The sequence below is a fragment of the Lithobates pipiens genome, unplaced genomic scaffold, assembly GCF_037356315.1.
Source record: "Lithobates pipiens isolate NorthernLeopardFrog02 unplaced genomic scaffold, aLitPip1_a1.2 Scaffold_8, whole genome shotgun sequence".
Lineage (NCBI taxonomy): Eukaryota > Metazoa > Chordata > Amphibia > Anura > Ranidae > Lithobates > Lithobates pipiens.
In genome coordinates, this window is record NW_027507903.1 from 11181986 (window position 1) to 11201697 (window position 19712).

Consider the following 19712-nt stretch of genomic DNA (forward strand, 5'->3'; position numbering starts at 1 on the left):
GGAGCACGTCCGCATGGGTGCCCCGAGGGAGGGCACATCTCCGTTGGGGCACTCAAGAAGAGGAGGAACCAAGAGCGCAGCTGATGGACCCCAGAAGAGGAGGATTGGGGCACTCTGTGCAAAACCAACTGCACAGAGGAGGTAAGTATGACATGTTTGTTTTAAAAAAAAAAAAAGAAGTTTACATATCCTTTAAAGCATTTGTTAACCCAAAACATCATATTCCTGATATGTACCTGCTGTCCAATGTACTTATACTAGAGAGTCTCCAGTTTGCTTTGTATTGCTTCCTCTGAGTGAAATTCTTGGTGTTCCTGCCAGTCCCTCTGCTTTCCTATTAAAAACTGACCACACTAAGCAGGCGGGGAGCATTCAGTGGTCAGTTCTTTAGCTATGCTGGGAACTCGGTGTACTCTCCGCCAATGATCAGACTTGTCCTAACACGCCCCCACAGCAAAGCCATTTACTGGGAAGCTCAGTGTGCTGCTGCTGCTGCTTCTCCTCCCCCAGCTCTTATGCAGCTGAGAACAGGGAATGTGAAAAAAAGGTATTTATAATGTTTTATGTCTATACACAAGTGTTTTGCCTTTCATTTGTATTTTAAACTGAATTGGTTGTTTTACAAGGTGATCATTTAAAATAACTTCCTTCACTAACGCATGCAGCTGCTGTATAAACTGTATGGAGCATGAGCTACATTCAGTATACAACGCTGTGTTCCGGCAGCGGTACGGGGACTTCCTGTCCCACTCCTGGAACAAAGTCGGACGGAGCACTGCTCTGCCATTCACAGGAAGCCTCGTATTTTATGAATTAATATAAGGCCTCCTCTGGTTGGCTGAGGCGGATAGGTGGACGAATGACATGAAGGAAAAGGGAGTCTCAATGTACAAGAGCAGTAGATGTAATCTCATAGAATGCTATTTTTCCTTATATTTTCCCCAGGTTCAACTAGTTAACAATCGATTTAAGGGAGTGAAGTATTTCCGGCTGAATACCCTCGCTTCTCTTGGTTATGTAGTTGTAGTCCTTGATAATCGTGGTTCTTGTCACCGTGGTTTGAAGTTTGAAGGCGCATTTAAGTACAAGATGGTAAGAAGGGGGGGTGGGGAGGTGGAGTTGGAAGGGCTTTCTTCTTTTCAAGTGTACGTCTGGGCACATATGTGAATGACAAAAAACAGACAATTTCCATACTTTTCTATAAATTTAATTACCGGTCTGTTAAAATGAAGTAGATAACTATATAATTTAACTACTTTTTAAAAATGAGGCAAGTGCCCGGGTTTAAGTCTGTATGAGTTTTGCAAATTTATCTTATACAGATTATATTCTACATACATATTATATTGAAATTACGATTCATTTATTATATATATATATATATATATATATATATACATATATATATATTTTTTGTGATATTGATGATTAAGATTATATTAATGTAGCGCAGCAGTTGATAAGTTGATTTTTGTGTTTAACCACATGCCGAACCAGGCTTTTTATGGCACTTTTTGTTTACAAGTTTAAATCAGTATTTTTTTTTACTAGAAAACTACTTAGAACTAAGGATGAGCTCAGGCGTGTTCGCATACGCCACGTGCAGAGCCCGCCAGGAAGTCGGCACAGCGCTGCGCTAATCACAGGCAGTGAGATATTGCCCCGATGCGTGGCTGCAGAGATCAGGAAATGTCTCACTGCCTGTGATTAACGCAGCACTGCGCCGACTTCCTGGCGGGCTCTGCACGTGGCGTATGCGAACACGCCTGAGCTCAACCTTACTTAGAACCCCCAAATTTACTTTTTTTTTTTCCCCCCTAGGTAATAAAACCATGATTGTTTGTGTCACATATTTTCACAGCAGTTTTGAAAATGCAATTTTTTTGCGAATGAATAAAAAAAAAAACCAATTTTTTTTTTGTATAATGTGGTAGATGATGTTACGCTAAGTAAAGACATACCTAATATGTCAAACTTTAAAATAGCGCACACTCGTTAAAATGGTGACACACTACGGTACTTAAAAAAATCATCATAGGCGACGCTTTAAATACCTTTGGACCCCTTTCACACCACGCCGCCCATAGCGTCGGCGGTAAAACGCCACTATTTTTAGTGGTGTTTTACCGTCGGATTTGCGGCGCATTTCGGCCGCTAGCGGGGCGCTTTTACCTCCGCTAGCGGCCGAGAAAGGGTTAAAACCGCCGGCAATACGCCGCAATAGCGGCCTTTTGCCAGCGGTATTACAGCGCTGCCCCATTGATTTCAAAGGGGAGCAGCGGTGGAGGAGCAGTAAACTCACCGCTCCAAAGAAGCTGCTGGCAGGACTTTTCCTGACGTCTTGCCAGCGCACCGCTGCAGTGTGAAAGCCCACGGGCTTTCACACTACGGACAATGGTGCAGCTGTTTTAGGGCGGATTGCAGGCGCTATTTCTAATGATATAGCGCCTGCAAAACGCCCTTGGCGTGAAAGGGGTCTTATAGCTTACCTGTTTAGAGTTACAGAGGAGGTCTGGCGCTAGAATTATTGTTCTTGCTCTAACATTCTCGGCGATGCCTCACTTGTGAGGTGCGAGCACCGTTTACGCATGCATACGCTACTGCGTGCAAGCGCAAAAATATAGGGGCACTGTAAATTATTTTTATACACTTTTTTTTTCTGTTACAAGGAATGTATCCCTTGTAATAGAAATAAGGATGACAGGTCCTCTTTATGGTAAGATCTGTGGTCAAAGAGACCCCAAATCTCTTCTTTACCTTTTTAAAAGCAAAAGATAAAAAAAATGTTAATCTGCCTTTAAAAAAAAATGTATTTACTTTCTGCCAGTACCGGGGGTTACGGTTGATATCTTTAGCTATAACCCTGGTAAACCCCTTACAAACTGCAAAGTGTGTGTATATGTATATGTATATATATATATATATATATATGTGGTATTGCGGTCAGCAACTGGTTAATGTGAGAACACATTTTAGTGCTTTGTAGCAACATTTAGTGAATGTGGAGAATTGTGTTGCGATGATTTTGTTATTTGTAGGAATGGTACTCCTTGGGGGGGCTGCGCAGAGTTTTTTCATTTATTGATTTTATCTTATAAGTTCTGTCTAGTCTCTCTATGGTACAGCTTTGCACCTGCCCATGATCTCTGGTGGAGTTTTAAATGCAGCATGTGTTTTTAGAATTGAACATTTCCAGCTACATTTATTTCCTCTTCACCTTCTATCTCATTCTTATTCACACTTTTCCCTTCAATTATTGGTATTTCTAGGGCCAAGTGGAGATAGAAGATCAGGTGGAGGGGCTGCAGTATCTGGCTGCTAAGCACAGCTTCATAGACCTCGATAGAGTTGGAATCCATGGCTGGTCTTATGGAGGTTACCTCTCCCTTATGGCCTTGATCCAGCGACCTGACATATTTAAAGTAAATATCTCTGAATGTTTTGCTTTGTGCCATAGTGACAACTAACTGTATCTCTGTATTTGAATAATATTCATTTGTATTTTTGTTGATACATGTCTTTATTTAGCCATTTATTGCTAGCATTTGTTTCTCTAGAATTTGTTTTGTTTTGTTTTTTTCTTGTTGTGGCTTTGCATTTTATAACCCCTAATATGCATCTGTAATGTTTTTTTATCTACCTATTGTAAGTCATTTAAAGCAGTGCCCCAACCCCTAGGCGGCTGACCAGTGCTGTTCTGCGGAGTGCTCATGACGAGGCCGCACAGCAGGAGATGAGTGTCAACCGCGGTCCGCACAGGGCTATCACAGACTGCAGTTTGCGCTTACCTCCTGCTGTGAGGCAATGCCTGTTTTTCCTCTCCCAGTTCTTCCACCCACCCGACTGACAATGCCATCCAATCAGCAGGGCAGGGAGTAGGAGGAGCTGCAGAAAGGAATGGAGAGCTCCTCCCGCCCTCTGCCCTGCTAATAGGATGACATTGTTAGGTGGGTGGGGGAGCCAGGAGAGGATATTCGGACTGATCACAGCCTCTGCCCTGCCAAAGGTAGGAGTCCTGTGCAGGAGCGGCAGACATTAGAGAATGGGGAAGTGCCATGTTAGGGAGGAAAGGGGGGGGGTGGGGGTGGACTGCAGGGGCACTGTGATGGAGGAGGGTGTGATTGCTAGGAGCACTGTCATATAAAGGGGACTGCACTGTAAAGGAGCACTGTAATCCTTACAGTGCAGTCCTCTTTACATCACAGTGCCCCTATTACAGAGCCGTCCCTGTTAGAATAATGTAAACGAAACTGCACTATAAAGTGGGGCTGTGATGTGAAGGGGAAACTGAGGACACTCCTATAAAGGTGAAATGGATATGAAACAGCCCCAGGCGAGAAATAAGTTACCTGCCTCTTTGAACAATCTAAAGGAGCCAACGAGAGACAAAATCAACCGGCCCAATCAGAGAAGTCGTACAGTGGTAAGAATAAATATGCTTACCGTACTCTTAGGGCTGTGCGCTTAACCCCCTTCTCTGATTTGGCCAGCTGTTCAGTCCTGGAATGCGGTCTCCCTTCGGTTGGAGCCCCACGTTGGGCGCCAATTGAAATGGATAAGAACTACAATCTAGTTCAAGGTTATCTGCTGCTGTTTCTAATTAAAAAGTATAAATGTGCATGCACATTAGAAGTAAATACTCTCTGAGACACGTTCAGCTCGGTTACTTCTAACTTCTGATTTATTTCTGGGCGGTGTTAATATTTTATACAGAAAGATACGTCATTGCTATGTCAGTCTAATAGGTACATCTTATTGGTTAAAATACAAGAGAAATGGAGAAACTTGATGCTTGAAGTTTGGTTGAAGTTGGTTCTGTTATCTCATATGCATTCTTCTAACGCGTGGGAAGCAGGGGGTACCCACCATCTTTAATTCCAAACAGAGAGACAATCTGTATACTACATAATAAGTAAGGAGTTGCATAAAAACATGTATACACCTAAGCAAATAGACATTTTCTGATTATCAATATGTACATTAGATTCCTTCACAAAGGGAGGACTGTGCTATAAAGGGGTGCTAAGTACAGATTTCGTGTATATCCCCAAACCCTTCCCCCCTCTGTCCCTGGGGAAATTGGCTGCTGTGAAACCAGCCTCCTGTTCCAAAAAGGTTGGGGGCCGCCGATTTAAGGGATAGGTTCACCTTTTGTAACATAGTAGGTGAGGTTGAAAAAAGACACAAGTCCATCAAGTCCAACCTATGTGTGTGATTATATGTCAGTATTACATTGTATATCCCTGTAAGTTGCGGTCGTTCAGGTGCTTATCTAATAGTTTCTTGGGTGTAACGTGTTACTGTTGCAGCAACACCCCTCCCAATTCCCGTTGTATCATAAAGCGGGGGATTTTCTCCTTGTATCCGCTGTCACACTTTAACCACTTGCTTACTGGGCACTTAAACCCCCCTCAGTCCCAGACCAATTTTCAGCTTTCAGCGCTGATGCACTTTGAATGACAATTGCGCGGGCATACAACACTGTACCCAAATGAAATTTTTATCATTTTTTTTCCCACAAATAGAGCTTTCTTTTGTTGGTATTTAATTACAGCTGGGAGTTTTATTTTTTGCTAAACAAACAAAAAAAGATGCAAAAAAAATAAAAAATCATGTTTAATAGTTTGTTATAAAATTTTGCAAACAGGTCATTTTTCTCCTTCATTGAAGTGCGCTGATGAGGCGGCACTGATAGGCTGCACTGGTGGGCACTGATGGGCTGCATTGGTGGGCACTGATAGGCTGCACTGGTGGGCACTGATAGGCATCGTTAAGGCGGCACTAATAGGCACAGATAAGGCGGCACTGATGGGCACTGATGGGCACAGATAAGGTGGCACGAATGGGTGGCACGGATGGGTGGCATGGATAGATGGGACTGATGGGCACTGATAGGTGGCTCTGATAGGTGGCACTGCTGGGCACTGATGGGCAGCACTGCTGGGCACTGGTAGATGACACTGATGGGCACGGATATGTGGCACTGGGGTGCAGCACCTTTGTTGAGACAGATTGTGGGCACTGCTGGGTTGCACTGTGGGCACTGCTGGGTTGCACTGTGGGCACTGCTGGGTGGCACTATGGGCACTGCTGGGTGGCACTGACGGGGGCACTTACTTTTTATTAATGTGGCACTGGCAGGGGGCAGGTGGGCACTGGCAGGGGGCAGGTGGGCACTAGCAGGGCTGGCCGTGATCGGGACTGATGTCCCGATCACGGCCGCCGGTGATCGGCTTTTTTTTTTTCTGACAGCGCGAGGAGGAATAATAGCCGATTACCGGCTCCGTTATATCACATGATCAGCTGTCATTGGCTGACAGCTGATCACGTGATAAGGGGTCGGGATCGACCCCTTGCACGGATCGGTGATCAGGCGAGTCTCATTGACTTGCCGATCACAGAGCGCGTAGGCCGCTCGTTCACGGGACAACGTCAATAGACGTAGTCCCAGAAAAGGAGATCCGCGCTGTAGCCGTCATTCGGCTATAGCGCGGATCTCAAGTGGTTAAAAAATGTGGCCCTGCAGGGCTCTGCCCTCCCAATTGCATCATTCATTCGCAGAGCCCTGTGAATGGGAGAACTACAAGTCCCGGCAGCCTTTTTCCCCTGTCGGCTTGTAGTTTTCAATGAACTACAAGGGAGCTATTGAGCGCTCTAGGCAGTTCATTGATGCTTCCTGTCAGAGTGTAGCTGCCTGTCTGTGCGAGGTATGAGCAGACAGCTTATACTGGTAGTCTGCAAGAGACATTGCATTTATGATCTGCTGATCTCCGATGCAGTGCCTTGCAGGCTCCTAGTAAAAAAAAAAAAAAAAAATACATGCACATTTTTTTTACTTGCACAAATATGTGCATTTATTTATTTTACAATTTTAACTTGTGAACTTCTCCTTTTAATGATGTCTTTCCTTTGCATCTCAGGTGGCCATTGCTGGAGCTCCAGTGACGCTTTGGATCTTTTACGACACGGGATATACAGAGCGGTATATGGGCCACCCTGACCAAAATGAGCATGGTTATTACCTGGGCTCTGTGGCGATGCAGGCTGAGAAGTTCCCCTCAGAGTAAGTCTTTTGCAAAAAAAAAAAATAGCTGAAAATACAGCATAATGTTTATTTTTGAAAGATTTTCCATCTTAATTCATTTTTTTTTTTTCTTTTTTGATGCTTTATATTTCATGTATTACTGATTTGGGAGTCTGTGTATATTACTGACAGATTGCTACGCAGAATGGGATTGTATAAATAGTGTATTTTAATAATGTCTTACAGCCCAAGTCGTCTGCTCCTCTTGCATGGTCTCCTGGATGAAAATGTGCACTTTGCTCACACGAGCATCCTGCTTAGCTTTTTGGTGCGCAGCGGGAAACCGTATGACTTACAGGTGAGTGTTCTGGCTTGTGCTGAAGAAAGCAAGTTTGGTGGATGTTATAACCATCATTACCAATACGGTGCAGCGTTTCGAGAACTATAGTAGCTCTGACGTATTGCAAATTATTAACCACTTACCTACCGGGCACTTTCACCCCCTTCCTGCCCAGGCCAATTTTCAGCTTTCAGCGCTGTCACACTTTCAGAATTGCACGATCATGCTACACTGTACCCAAATATAATTTTTAGGCTACTTTCCCACTGGGGGCGGGGAGAGCATCGGCGGTAAAGCGGCGCTCTACTGCCGTTTTAGCCGGGCACTTTTAACCCCCTTTAAAAGAAGGGGTTAATACCGCCCATGTAGCTATGATTAAGCGTCTTTAACGGTGCGAAACGAGTCAATTTTTACCTGGACCTGTGTCTCTGATTGATGTATGGATTAAGATTTATTCAATAAAGGCATTATTTTGGAGTGCAGCCGTCCTTATTCCATTTTCTACCGCCCATGTAGCGCCGCTGCCAAAGTGATCTCGCGTCCTGCAAGCACACCGCTCCAGCGTGAAAGCACTCAGGCTTTTACAATGGAGTGACGGGAAATGCGTTTTGCAGGCGCTATTTTTAGCACTAAAACGCCTGTAAAGCACCTTAGTGTGAAAGTGGCCTTATTGTTTTATGTGAAACAGAGGTTTCTTTTGGTGGTATTTAATCAATACTGGGTTTTTTTTTTGCTAAACAAACAGAAAACTAATTTTACATTTTAAAAACAAAAAGTTTTTTCTAGTTACTGTTATAAAATTTTGTAAATTGGTACTTTTTTTTTCCTTTGCTGAACAGCACTGATAGGCTTTGATTGGCAGCACTGATGGACACTGTTGGGGCGGCACTAATCATTAGGACACTGATGATCAGTGCCCTGATTATCGGTGTAGATGATCCCTCTGTGATCAGCTTGTCACTGATCCCTGCCGATGCTTGCCGCAGAGGGCACACGGGAAGTGTGATCCCGGGAGGACGTCAATAGACGCCCTCCTGGAAATGTGCGACCGTGCTGTAGCCGTTACTCGGCTATAGCGCGGTTGTGAAGAAGTTAAGGATGTTCTAGAGCGGTGGTCTGACCACTTCTGGGCTGTCAGCACAGAATATGTCATTTGAAGGACCATATTTATCAGTGTGCATCAGATTTGTGTTGCTTAATTTAAATGTGACCAATCTGAAATGTTAGTGTTACTAAAGTCACTTTTTTTTTTCTAAATGAAAATAACAAACATGTAATGCCGCGTACACGCGATCAAATTGTCCGGCGGACTTAGTCTGCCGGACCGCATTTCACCGGACAATCCGATCGTGTGTGGGCTTCAGCTGACTTTTTCAGCGTAAAGTCCGGCGGACTTAGAAAGTAGTTTTGCAGCCCAATCTTGGGTTTCAACGGACAATACGTTCGTGAGTATGCTAGTCCTTGGCTCCTCCTCCTCTTCTTTTTATGTCTACCATAGCCAGAATCTCACTATAGGGGAAAAACGTGGTCTGCGTGCTCCTGACCTGTGTGTTTATGGAGGCGCTCTCCATAGACTTACACAGCGGGATTGGGCCCACCCCCCCACTTCCTCTTCACTGCATTTTAGTGGCCACAGCATGAAGGTTTTTTTTTACCTTTAAAGCATAACTTTTTATAACATGTTAAACCCTGAATATGTAACATGTTATGAATTCAGCCGTTCCTGCTCCCTGCTGGGATCCCCTGCCCCCCAGGGGGGTAAGTGCTGCCAATCAGTGGCCAATCATTAGTGCAGCCTCATTAGCACATATCAATGAAGGAGAAAAATAACCTGTTTGCAAAATTTTCCCGTCTTTTATTTGTTTTGCAAAAAAATAAAAAACCCAGTGGTGATTAAATATCACCAAAAAAATCTCTATTTGTATGCAAAAAATGATAAAAATGTTATATGGGTACAGTGTAGCATGACCGCACAATTGTCATTCAAAAGGTGACAGCGCCAAAAGCTGAAAATTGCCCTGGGCAGGAAGAGGCTATATGTGCCCAATGAGCAAGTGGTTAAAACGGGGCTCGACAAAACTCGGGCGCCGGGTCGCATTTGCGCCTAGAATTAGCGACCTGGTGCATGGGGCAGCACAGCTGGGGGTATCCTGTCTCCGTGGACCCCCCCCCGGCGTGATCGCGTCGGGCCGTTCCGCCGGCGGCCGGTAATTGAGGCCGCGGCTTTGAGGCCTTCTGCGGTCCTATGAGTCCTTCTGGAATCTGGCGCCCTCTTGTGGTGGCCGTTGGTATGACAGCCAGCAATGCTAATGGTGCTTCCCCTGTCTGTTTTTTTATTGCCCTAAACATTATATATATTTTTTATTCTAACACCCTAGAGCAGGGATATGTAATTAGCGGACCTCCAGCTGTTGCTAAACTACAAGTCCCATCATGCCTCTGCCTTTGGGTGTCATGCTTGTGGCTCTAAGAGTCTTGCTATGCCTCATGGGAATTGTAGTTCTGCAACAGCTGGAGGTCCGCTAATTGCATATCCCTGCTCTAGAGAATAAAATGGTGGTCGTTGCAAAACTGTCTGTCACACCGTATTTGCGCAGCGGACTTACAAGCGCACTTTTTTGGGGAAAAAGAATGTATTTAATAAAAAATAAGACAACAGTAAAGTTAGCCCAATTTTTTTTTATATTGTGAAAGATAATGTTGCGCCGAGTAAATTGATATCCAACATGTCACGCTTCAAAATTTTGCCCACTCATGGAATGGCGACAAACTTTTACCCTTTAAAATCTCCATAGGCGACGTTTAAAAAATTCTACAGGTTGTATGTTTTGAGTTACAGAGGAGGTCTAAGGCTATAATTATTGCTCTCGCTCTACCGATCACGGGGATACCTCACATGTGTGGTTTGAACACCACTTTCATATGCGGGCGGGACAGGGCGCGTTTAAAATTATTTTTATTTTCTTACTTTAACTTTTATTTTTATTTTTTTTCACTGTTCTTTTTAAAAAAAAATTGTGTCACTTTTATTCCTATTACAAAGAATGTAAAAATCCCTTGTCATAGAAAAAAGCATGACAGGTCCTCTTAAAGTGGTTTTAAACCCTTACAACACACTTTGACCTACAGGTAAGCCTAGATTAAGGCTTACCTGTAGGTCCAAGAAATATCTCCTAAACCTACACGGTTTAGGAGATATTTGCTGAAAGACAGGCACTGCTGTCTACGGCGCATGCGCCGTAGACAGCGGCGCGCAGGCGCACTGAGCGCGGCATCATCAACGGCGATATGCTGCGCGTGTCGGCTCCCGTGCGCATGCGAGGGAGTGACGTCATTGCGGCTCCGCCGAATGACAGCGGCGGAGCAGCGAGACCCCACCGAGAAGATGGATGTGCCGGACTACAGGGGACAGCGGTGACTTCGCTGGCTCCTGTGTCAGGTAAGTGACACATAATGGACTACTATGCGATGCATAGTAGTCCATTATGCTTTACCTTTCCAGGGAATGAAAGAGGAAGTAAACTCATCAGGGTTTACTTCCTCTTTAAATATGAGATCTGGGGTCAGAGAGACCTCAGATCTCATATTTACACTAAAATGCAATTTAAAAAGAAAATTGTCATTTGAAATAAATAAATAAAATGTCCCTCTAAGAGCTAAGGGCAATGACTTGGAGACAGGTGAGGGGGGGGGGGGGGGCTGCGCTATCTTCCCCTCACTTGTCTCCACGTCAGGCCAGGGACAGGTCCGGATCGCTGTTACCGACCTGGCTCCTAACTTTTTTAGCTGGCTCCTAGATTCCAAGCAAATTTGTCAAGCCCTGGATTAAAATACCATCACGCTTCTCCATTTTGATATATGATATATTATGTCTCCATTTCCTCTGTTTTGTTATATACTAGTAAAGTGCTTTCCTCTCTTACAGATCTATCCTCAGGAGCGTCACAGTATTCGGGTTCCTGAGTCAGGAGAACATTATGAACTGCACCTCCTATATTACCTGCAGGAAAACCTGGGTTCTCACATAGCAGTTACCAAATCCTTGTGAGCACAGTGTTAATGGTGCTCGGGGTGGGAATTAGGAGTGCTGCTCCCCCTGTTGCCGGCAAATAAAGGCACCTGTACACCCCATAAACACACAGCTTCCTTCTTCTAGACAGACTTTCAGAGGAGAGGAGACGGAAGGCGTAGTATCTTTTACCTGCAACGATATCCAACACACAATGTACCTGTCAAAACGGATTAACAAACTGGTATCACTGCTCATAACTGCATTGCTCATTTCTGAGGGATGTGTGTTACCTACGACACTACATGTCTTCTTGCAGATATGATGTGGGCTTTTTGCACTTCTTGTTTTTGTTTTCTATTCCATTTTAGCCACGCGCGGTCCTGTTGAGCTGTAATATAATATAATGCTATACGGAGGACATTCATGAAAACATCTCTTCTACAGGTGACTCTAAAATGATGATGTTATTGGCTTCTTCACATCTTTACCTGGACACACTTTAGAGCTAGCTCGCTGATATGTATGCGGAATACTTTAATCATCACAGACTACTCAAAGCAGATCCAGGGTCTCCCTCAAGACCCCTTTCACACTGGGTCGTTTTGCAGGCGCTACATCGCTAAAAATAGTGCCTGCAAACCGACCTGAAACAGCCGCTGCTGTCTCTCCAATGTGAAAGCCCCGAGGGCTTTCACACTAGAGCGGTGCGCTGGCAGGACGGTAAAAAAAAAGTCCTGCTAGCAGCATCTTTGGAGTGGTGTATACATCACTCCTTCACCACTCCTGCCCACTGAAATCAAGGGGGCAGCGCGGCTATACCGCTGGCAAAGCGCCTCTGCAGAGGCTCTTTGCTGTGGTTTTTAACCCTTTCTCGGCCGCTAGGGGGGTAAAACTGCCCCGCTAGCGGCCGAATAGCACCGCAAATCCGACGGTAAAGCACGGCTAAAAATATTGGCGCTTTACCGCCGGCGCTCCTCCTGCCCCAGTGTGAAAGGGGCCTAACGGACAAAAATAAAATTGCTATGACAGATATACAGGGGCTTCTGTTGCTGTCCTTCAGAAAATACTCCTTGCCTAGCAGTTATGTTGACTGTTGCAAAACTGCAAGTCCCATAAGGCATTACAAGACTGACAGTTACAAGCATGACTCCCAAAGGCAGAAACATGATGGGACTTAGTAGTTCTGCAACACCTGAAGGGCCACAGTTTGACTCCTAGCTATAATACTTAGTGTTGCTTAACCCTGGACCCTGCATTCACTATATCTGCTGTCCCACAGTACACAGAACATGGAAGTGCAATTATTTTCAGTAACTATAAAATACTAAATACCTTATCTCATCAGCAGTTAGAGTGGTCTTGTGACTTCTATTAGTGTACAGCCAAGCACTGGTTAAAGCTTGTAGGAGGAGTTTTCTGACTGTCCTATGAGACTGCAGGACTCCTGACCCTTTGTCTGGACAGTGGTGATTGGCCCTGTGCTGATCACATGCACCCTCCCAAGAAAAAAAAAAAAAAACCTCTCTAGCAATACACACCAAACTGAGCATGTGCAGCCTGACTCCATAGACTCTGTGTTATCAGGAAATTATCGGGGACAGTGGAAGGAAGGGAGGATCAGAGAAGACAGGATCATACAGCCTTTTTACACAATGCAGAGGATTAACCCCTTAGGTTCCATATCGGGTATAAGAAGTGTTCTGTACTGCAGATATAGACGGATTTTACTGTTGCGTGTTCAGTAACACTTTAAAGGATAAGTTCACTTTTAGAACATGTTACATGTTTGAGCACCTGCAGCCTCTCCCCCTGCCCCCCCCCCCCCCCCCCATGACTGGGGATCTTCTCCCCACACCCACTGTCAGTATTTGAAAACAGTGCGTCCGTACCAGAATCCGCCCATATGGCCACGTCATTCATTCACAGTTACCTGTGAATGAATGCTACAAGTACCGTCAGCCATTGCAGCTAATGGCTTATAGTTGTAAGTGAGCTGCAGGGGCGCAGGTGATCATCCTAGTCCATTGATCTTCCTGCTCTCAGGTAGCTGCCTTGCCCGTACGAGGTATGAGTAGACGGCTATCCTGAGAGTCTGCAGGAGCTGGACATTGCACCTGCGATCTGATCACAACTGCAATGCTCTGCAGCCTCCATAGAAAAAAAATAAAAGCACTTATTTTTGGCCGCAAAAAAGTGTGCTTTTCTTTTTTTTTAACGGTGAACTTATCCTTTAAAATTACTGGCCCGAGCAAGTATATAGATTAAGAAGGTTCAGAGGTAAGTTGGAAGTCCATACTGGCGTGCTTACTCCAGGTCAGTGATTCAAGTTTAAAGCAAAAGAACTTGCATTTTATTGAAGAGAGATCACAATGGTCGCCTCTGCCTTTCTCACAACAAGTTCACTTTAACTAAAAATAGTGAAAGAAGGTAATAGTAGAGATGAAATGACTACCTTGACATCGAAAACGCTTCAGAATCCCATGGTGGTTGGCCGTGTGACCAAATTCTCACTTGACCCCCTGAAACAAAGTCTGTAACCAAGATAAGTTCATGCCTGCTCTTTTATGAGTTAAAATGGGAAGTGCATGCTGTCTGACTTTTGGTCTGCTTGATTTTGACCTGCTGGTTACCTTAATTGGACTGATTGGATTCTTATTTGCAACAACATTGGTTCTCGTCTTTCTTTAGCTATACTTGTAGAGAGATCACATGCAGCATACTGTAGTATTTTGCTCCTATAATAGAGAGTTTATTTCACCGGTTCAAAACAGGTTTTAGGATTAAAGCTTAACTCCACATTTAATGATTCTTAAAATAGTTCATTTGGGTCAAACTGGCCCAAACGAAATATTTGCAGCACTAACAGGTGCTGTAGTAACTGTATGTAGCCTCAGCTACATGCAGTATACAGAAAGTATTCCAGGAGTGAGTCAGGGACTTCAATTCCCACTCTCGGAACAAAATAGTCGAGCGCTGAGGCTAATTACAGTTAAAGTGGTTTTAAAGGCAGAAGATTTTTTTTTCTTTACTTTAATGCATTATCTGCATGCAGCTCCCCCCTCCCCCCTTATACTTACCTGAGCCCGATCTCGATCGAGCGATGTGCATGAGAGCAACAGCTCTCTGGACTCTTTCCCTCTTCATTGGCTCAGAGACAGCAGGAAGAGCCATTGGCTCCTGCTGCTGTCAAGCACAGCCAGTAAATGGGGAGCTGGGCCGAGCTGCGCTCTGTGTGTCAGTGGAAGCCGCCCCCATAGCAAGCAGCTTGCTATAGATGCACTCGGCTAGGGGGAGGAGCCAGGGGCCCCAGCAAGAGATCTGAGAAGAGGAGGCTCAGGGACTGCTCTGTGCAAAAACATTACACAGAGCAGGCAAGTATAACGTTTGTTGTTCTAATTAAAAAAAAAAAAAATGAGCATTCACAATCACTTTAATACAGCACACCTAGCAAGAGCACCTGTTCTGTAAATACTTTGTTTGTGCCAGTTTGGCCTAAATTAATTATTTAAAGGGACATTAAACATGGAGTTAGGCTTTAACATAGAACCCCACAATGTGTGCTCAGTTTCTTGTGATCTGGTGCAGCTGTGCATTGTAGTTGATCAGCTTCCACCTTCAGCTTGTTCAATTAAAGGAGAAGTACAGCCAAAGCTTGTTATCAGCAGACAGCGGGTTGAAGTCACAGATAGAGACAATTAAGTTGGGATTCGCCCACAACCCTGGACCGGCACCTGGAGCCGCTCTTGCCACAGCCCAGCACTCCAGTGGGAGAGGGTGTGTGTGTGTGTGTGTGTGTGTGTGTGTGTGTGTGTGTGTGTGTGTGTGTGTGTGTGTGTGTGTCAGGGCAGAGAGCGCTCTGCTCACAGAGCTCTGAGAACCGAGCAATCAGCGGTCTTTGATTGCTCGGTTCTCAGGGCTGGCGGGGGGAAAGATGCAGCATCGAACCGATGCTACATCCACCTAGGTGTAAGTATGATTTAAAAAAACCTGTATTCTTTTAAAGGGTAAGTTCATCTTTACACAAAATCTGTAAGGTGAACTTACAACTGGCCCCAGGTCTCATTCCCCCAGCCGCCCCAAAGTCCAGCTGTACCTGAGGCCGGTGATCACCCACTAGGAAACATTGGGTCTCCCCGTGGCGTAAAGGTATGCATAGGGGGTATTCTAATTGATCTGAGATTAAAATGAAAAAAGATGGAGCGCTAGAAACGCAGATAGTGCAATATGGAAATAGTTCCAAGGTCCAGGTGTGCCAGTAGGCAAAGTTCATTCACCGCTGAGACCAGATCAGGGTATAGGGTTTCTGGTCTGTATCAGTGTGGACAACCAGCTGTAGAGAGCAGAAGCGAGTCTGTGGATATGGGTGAGAGTGCAGTATGTCTGTTAAAATGAAATGTTTAATAAAAGTAAGATCAGCTCACATTTTGCATGGCATAAGTAGCTTGGAGCTCCTGTAGTCCAGCTGGGCAGCGGTGGTGGTTCCCGAGGCTAAAGATGGTCACACAACAAGCACGTCAAACGGTGATGAACGGGTTGAGCTTGTGTTCGGAGCATGCATGCTCCTTCATCAGGCAGATATGCCTGATGAAGGAGCATGCATGCTCCCGAACGCAAGCTAACGTGCTTGTTGTGTGACCGTCGAGAGCTGCCTGGAACTGCTGACCACCACCGCTGCCCAGCTGGACTACAGGAGCCCAAGCTACTTATGCCATGCACATTATATCTCCCCAAAATGTGAGTTGATCTTACTTGAATTTTAACTGACATACTGCACTTAGGGTGGCGCCACTCCACTCTCATTCTAATTGTTCAGCGTCTAATTGGTCCATGTGACGGCGCCGACTAATCAGAACCCACCTAGCCCGTCCTGTCAGTGAGGGAGAAGAAGAGCGAAAACTGCAGGGATTTCAAATCCCTGGACTGGTGAAGCGGCGACCTAATGTCTCCTAGCGGGTGATCTCCGGCCTCAGGTACCAACGGGACCGTGGGGGATGGGGAGGGCAGGTCCAGTGCAAGTTCACCAAACTTGCACTTAAACTGACAAAAAACAAAACTGGAAGCTGTTTGGTTACTATGGACAGCTGCACCTGATTTTGCCCTCTCCAGTTTTGGTAAATCGACCCCAAAGTGATTGTTTTTTTTTTTTTTTTATATGGAGTTCATGTCCATTTTAGTGAGGACAGTAAACCAAACATACTCAGGAAGGCAGGAGGTGGGTATGCAGAGAACTACAGAAAGGTATGGGGAAGCATATGAATGCCTTCCAGGACTATATAATGATAGGTGCTTTTTGGACGATGGTGGTACACAACTGACCAGCAATGGAGAAAGCCTGGTCTACTAAACAGCCGCCATCCTCTTTGCATGCTGTAACCTTTTGGAAGCGTTTTCACGAATGTCCTCCAGTTATATTTTGACTTTTAGTTCATCCAGATCCAAGCTTAACGTACTTCAGTTTGTGCATTAAAGCTGCAGAAAGGCCACACATGACTTTATATATTTGAGTTCTTGTATTTTCAGTGCTTCTGGGGATGTGTAAAATGTGCTCAACTCTGAGAAAGTATTTTAGAAAGAAGACTTTACTTCTGAATAGGAATTGGAAAAGACCTTTCCAAAGAGATGACTTCTCATCATGGCATTTCTAGTAACTGAACGGGGGTGGGGAGGGGATGCAAGCTTTGCAAAGTTAAGCTGAAGCTGCTTAAAAGTGCCTGGATCAAACCAGTAGAGCATCAACATTTTTGGAAATTCTTTGGTTTGGACCTTTTTATTTTTTTTGGGCCCCAACAGCTACTATCATGCAACAGCCTTTGCATATGTATTTTTTATTTATTTTTTTCTACATGACTGAACAAAATTCTTTATTATTTTTTTTTGGCCACAGAATCCCCACATCCGCTATCTGCATGATGCTCATTTGCTATCCTGCCATCAGTGGTTCCCCCTTGGGAATGATTCAGTGTATAATACCACGGCGTCGCCCACAGAATATATACATTCATTCAACTGTCATGTAAAAGCACTTTATAACAAAGAAGAGGTGCTAATAACTACTTGGACATTTTATTTAATTTTTTTATCAATTTGGAACTGTCGGTCTGATCTTCAGTTTCCATTGATTTCAAATGCATCCTAATGAAAAAACCTATTATGTTAAAGCGGAGATCCGCCAAAAAAAAATAAAAGTCAGCAGCTACAAATTCTGTAGCTGCTGACTTTTAAAATAAGGACACTTACGTGTCCAGGGTGCCCTGCGATGTCAACACCCGAGGCAGACCCGTCCCTCGGCTCACATCGGTAAGTGAAGCCTTTATGGCTCCACAGCCTGGCTCCCTATTGCGCAAGTCACGCTGCACGCCCTGATTGGTCCCTGCTGTCTTCTGGGACCTGTGTATCTCCCAGAAGACTGAGGAGGGGCCGGACATGGCATAGATCGCCTGCGATTCTGTATTAGACAGGTATCTGCTCCCCCCTTAAAGGTGGCAAATATGACACCCGGGGGGGGGGGGAACCGGATAAGCGGAAGTTAAATTTTTAGGTGGAACTCCACTTTAATGGAGTTTTGCAGATGGGGTTTTGGTGCAGGGAGGTTTTCTCCCATAGTACAAATTCTTGACAGTTACAATCACTCTTAGCCCTTGTACACACGGTCGGAGAATCCGTCGGAATGTGTCCTATCGTACCGTGTTGTCGGATAATCCGACTGTGTGTGGTCTGCATCGGACTGATTCCGTCGGAATATCCGTCGGACCCAATTTTCCAACATGTTGGAAATATTTCCCGACCGACTGGGCCGATCTACATACTCCGATCATGTCTAGAGAATTCCGATCGGACCAAGTGCCACGCATGCTCAGATCAAATTCCTACATCAAAGCTATTGGCTACTAGCCTGAGCGTAGTCCCATCGTAAGGAAATAACGTCATCACGTTCTGAATGATCAGATTTTTCCCCAACTTTGTCCGACCGTGTATATGCAACAGTTTCGGGCAAAATCCGACGGATTTGGTTGTGGAAATCTCCGACACTGTGTTTGCGGGGGCTTATACCTCACACTTAAGATTTTGCCACATTTTTTAACAGAAAAGGATCTCAAATCTAAAGCTGCCATTGAAAGGTGGAGGCTGTTATGTCCTCCTTTTTTTTTTTTTTTTTTTTTTTTTTGGTAAAGCCTGTCACCCCTACCCGATTTGTGTTGCTATGCGCCTTCCCTTTAAATCACAAATGGTCTGATCTTGCTTATCCTATCAAGGATGGCTATAATATAAGGTTTTTTTTGTTTTGTTTTTTTTCCCCATACCCTGGTGCAGAAGATTAAAAAAACCTTGGACTCTGCATGCCCCATGACTTCATTGTGCTGGCCAGCGTGAACTTTAACCTCATCTTGCAGGATAAGGACACTTTTTTTTTTTTTTTGCTGCTGCTGTATTCTTATAATGTGGTTGGACCTTTGTGTGGGCAACACACACACACAATCTCTATGGACCTGAAAACAGGAATGGTTGGGGAAGGGGATGGGGCGGGGTGGGTTCTCTCCTGATTTCTGCCAGGTAGCCAGTTCTTGCCAGCTCATCAGTCAGCAAAATCAGTTCCACCTTGCTTTTTTTTTTTTTCCAGATTTAAATACTGACAAATCCACATTTTAAAGTACAATAAGTTATTATTGTTGAGCCTTGTCCTAGACTTATTGGTAAGCACCTGTAGTTTAAAAGTAATTACTAGGCTGACCTTCACCTTGCGGAGTCCCTGCCTTAAAAGTGTGTTGGCTTGACATGCAGGGAAAATGCATAGCTTAGATGTATTGTCAGCCATGTGGGACAGATTTCAATCTCCCCTTTTCAGTGAGTCTGTATAAATTTCTAGAATGTCAAGTGTTTTAAAAAAAAAAAAAAAGAAACTGTAATTATCTGACTTTTTATTTTAATTATGGAGTCTACAACTATTAATCTCACCTTTTTTGTTCTGTCGCTGTCATTAATGCATATTGCTCTCTTCTCACACAGACTCTTTTAAAGGTGCCATATTCTGCTATGTTTGAAAACTAGAGATGCTATAGTCTTTAAAAAAGAGGGTAAAACTTTTGTCTCTGGTTCTTTCATTCTGTATTGTGAATGCGAATGTCTCCTGATTTATGCTTTTACACTTTGGTCAAAACTCTAGTACAGGCAAGTCCCCGAGTTACAAACAAGGTTCTGTAGGTTTGTTCTTTAGGCTGGGTTGCACACCGCTGCGGCAGCGAGAACCGGATGTGATTCGCACCGCACTGCAGTGCAAATCACATCCGATCTCTGTGCGATGCGAGTTCAGCCATACAGATAGTATGGCTGAATTCGCA

The 19712-nt window shown here is 44.6% G+C and overlaps 1 protein-coding gene across 4 annotated transcripts in view; it reads left to right on the plus strand.

The window, feature by feature from the left end:
- Window positions 1–19458, plus strand: part of LOC143963883 (dipeptidyl peptidase 8-like) — a 70366-nt gene extending 50908 nt beyond the window's left edge. For all 4 annotated transcript variants that reach the window (XM_077473620.1, XM_077473621.1, XM_077473623.1 and 1 more), the window contains exons 16-20: window positions 946–1092; window positions 3270–3422; window positions 6921–7063; window positions 7271–7382; window positions 11290–19458. In XM_077473620.1, the coding sequence (XP_077329746.1) occupies window positions 946–1092; window positions 3270–3422; window positions 6921–7063; window positions 7271–7382; window positions 11290–11412 (678 nt within the window). In that variant the 3' untranslated portion in view covers window positions 11413–19458. The remainder of the gene's footprint in view (window positions 1–945; window positions 1093–3269; window positions 3423–6920; window positions 7064–7270; window positions 7383–11289) is intronic.
- Window positions 19459–19712: the final 254 nt, after the last annotated feature.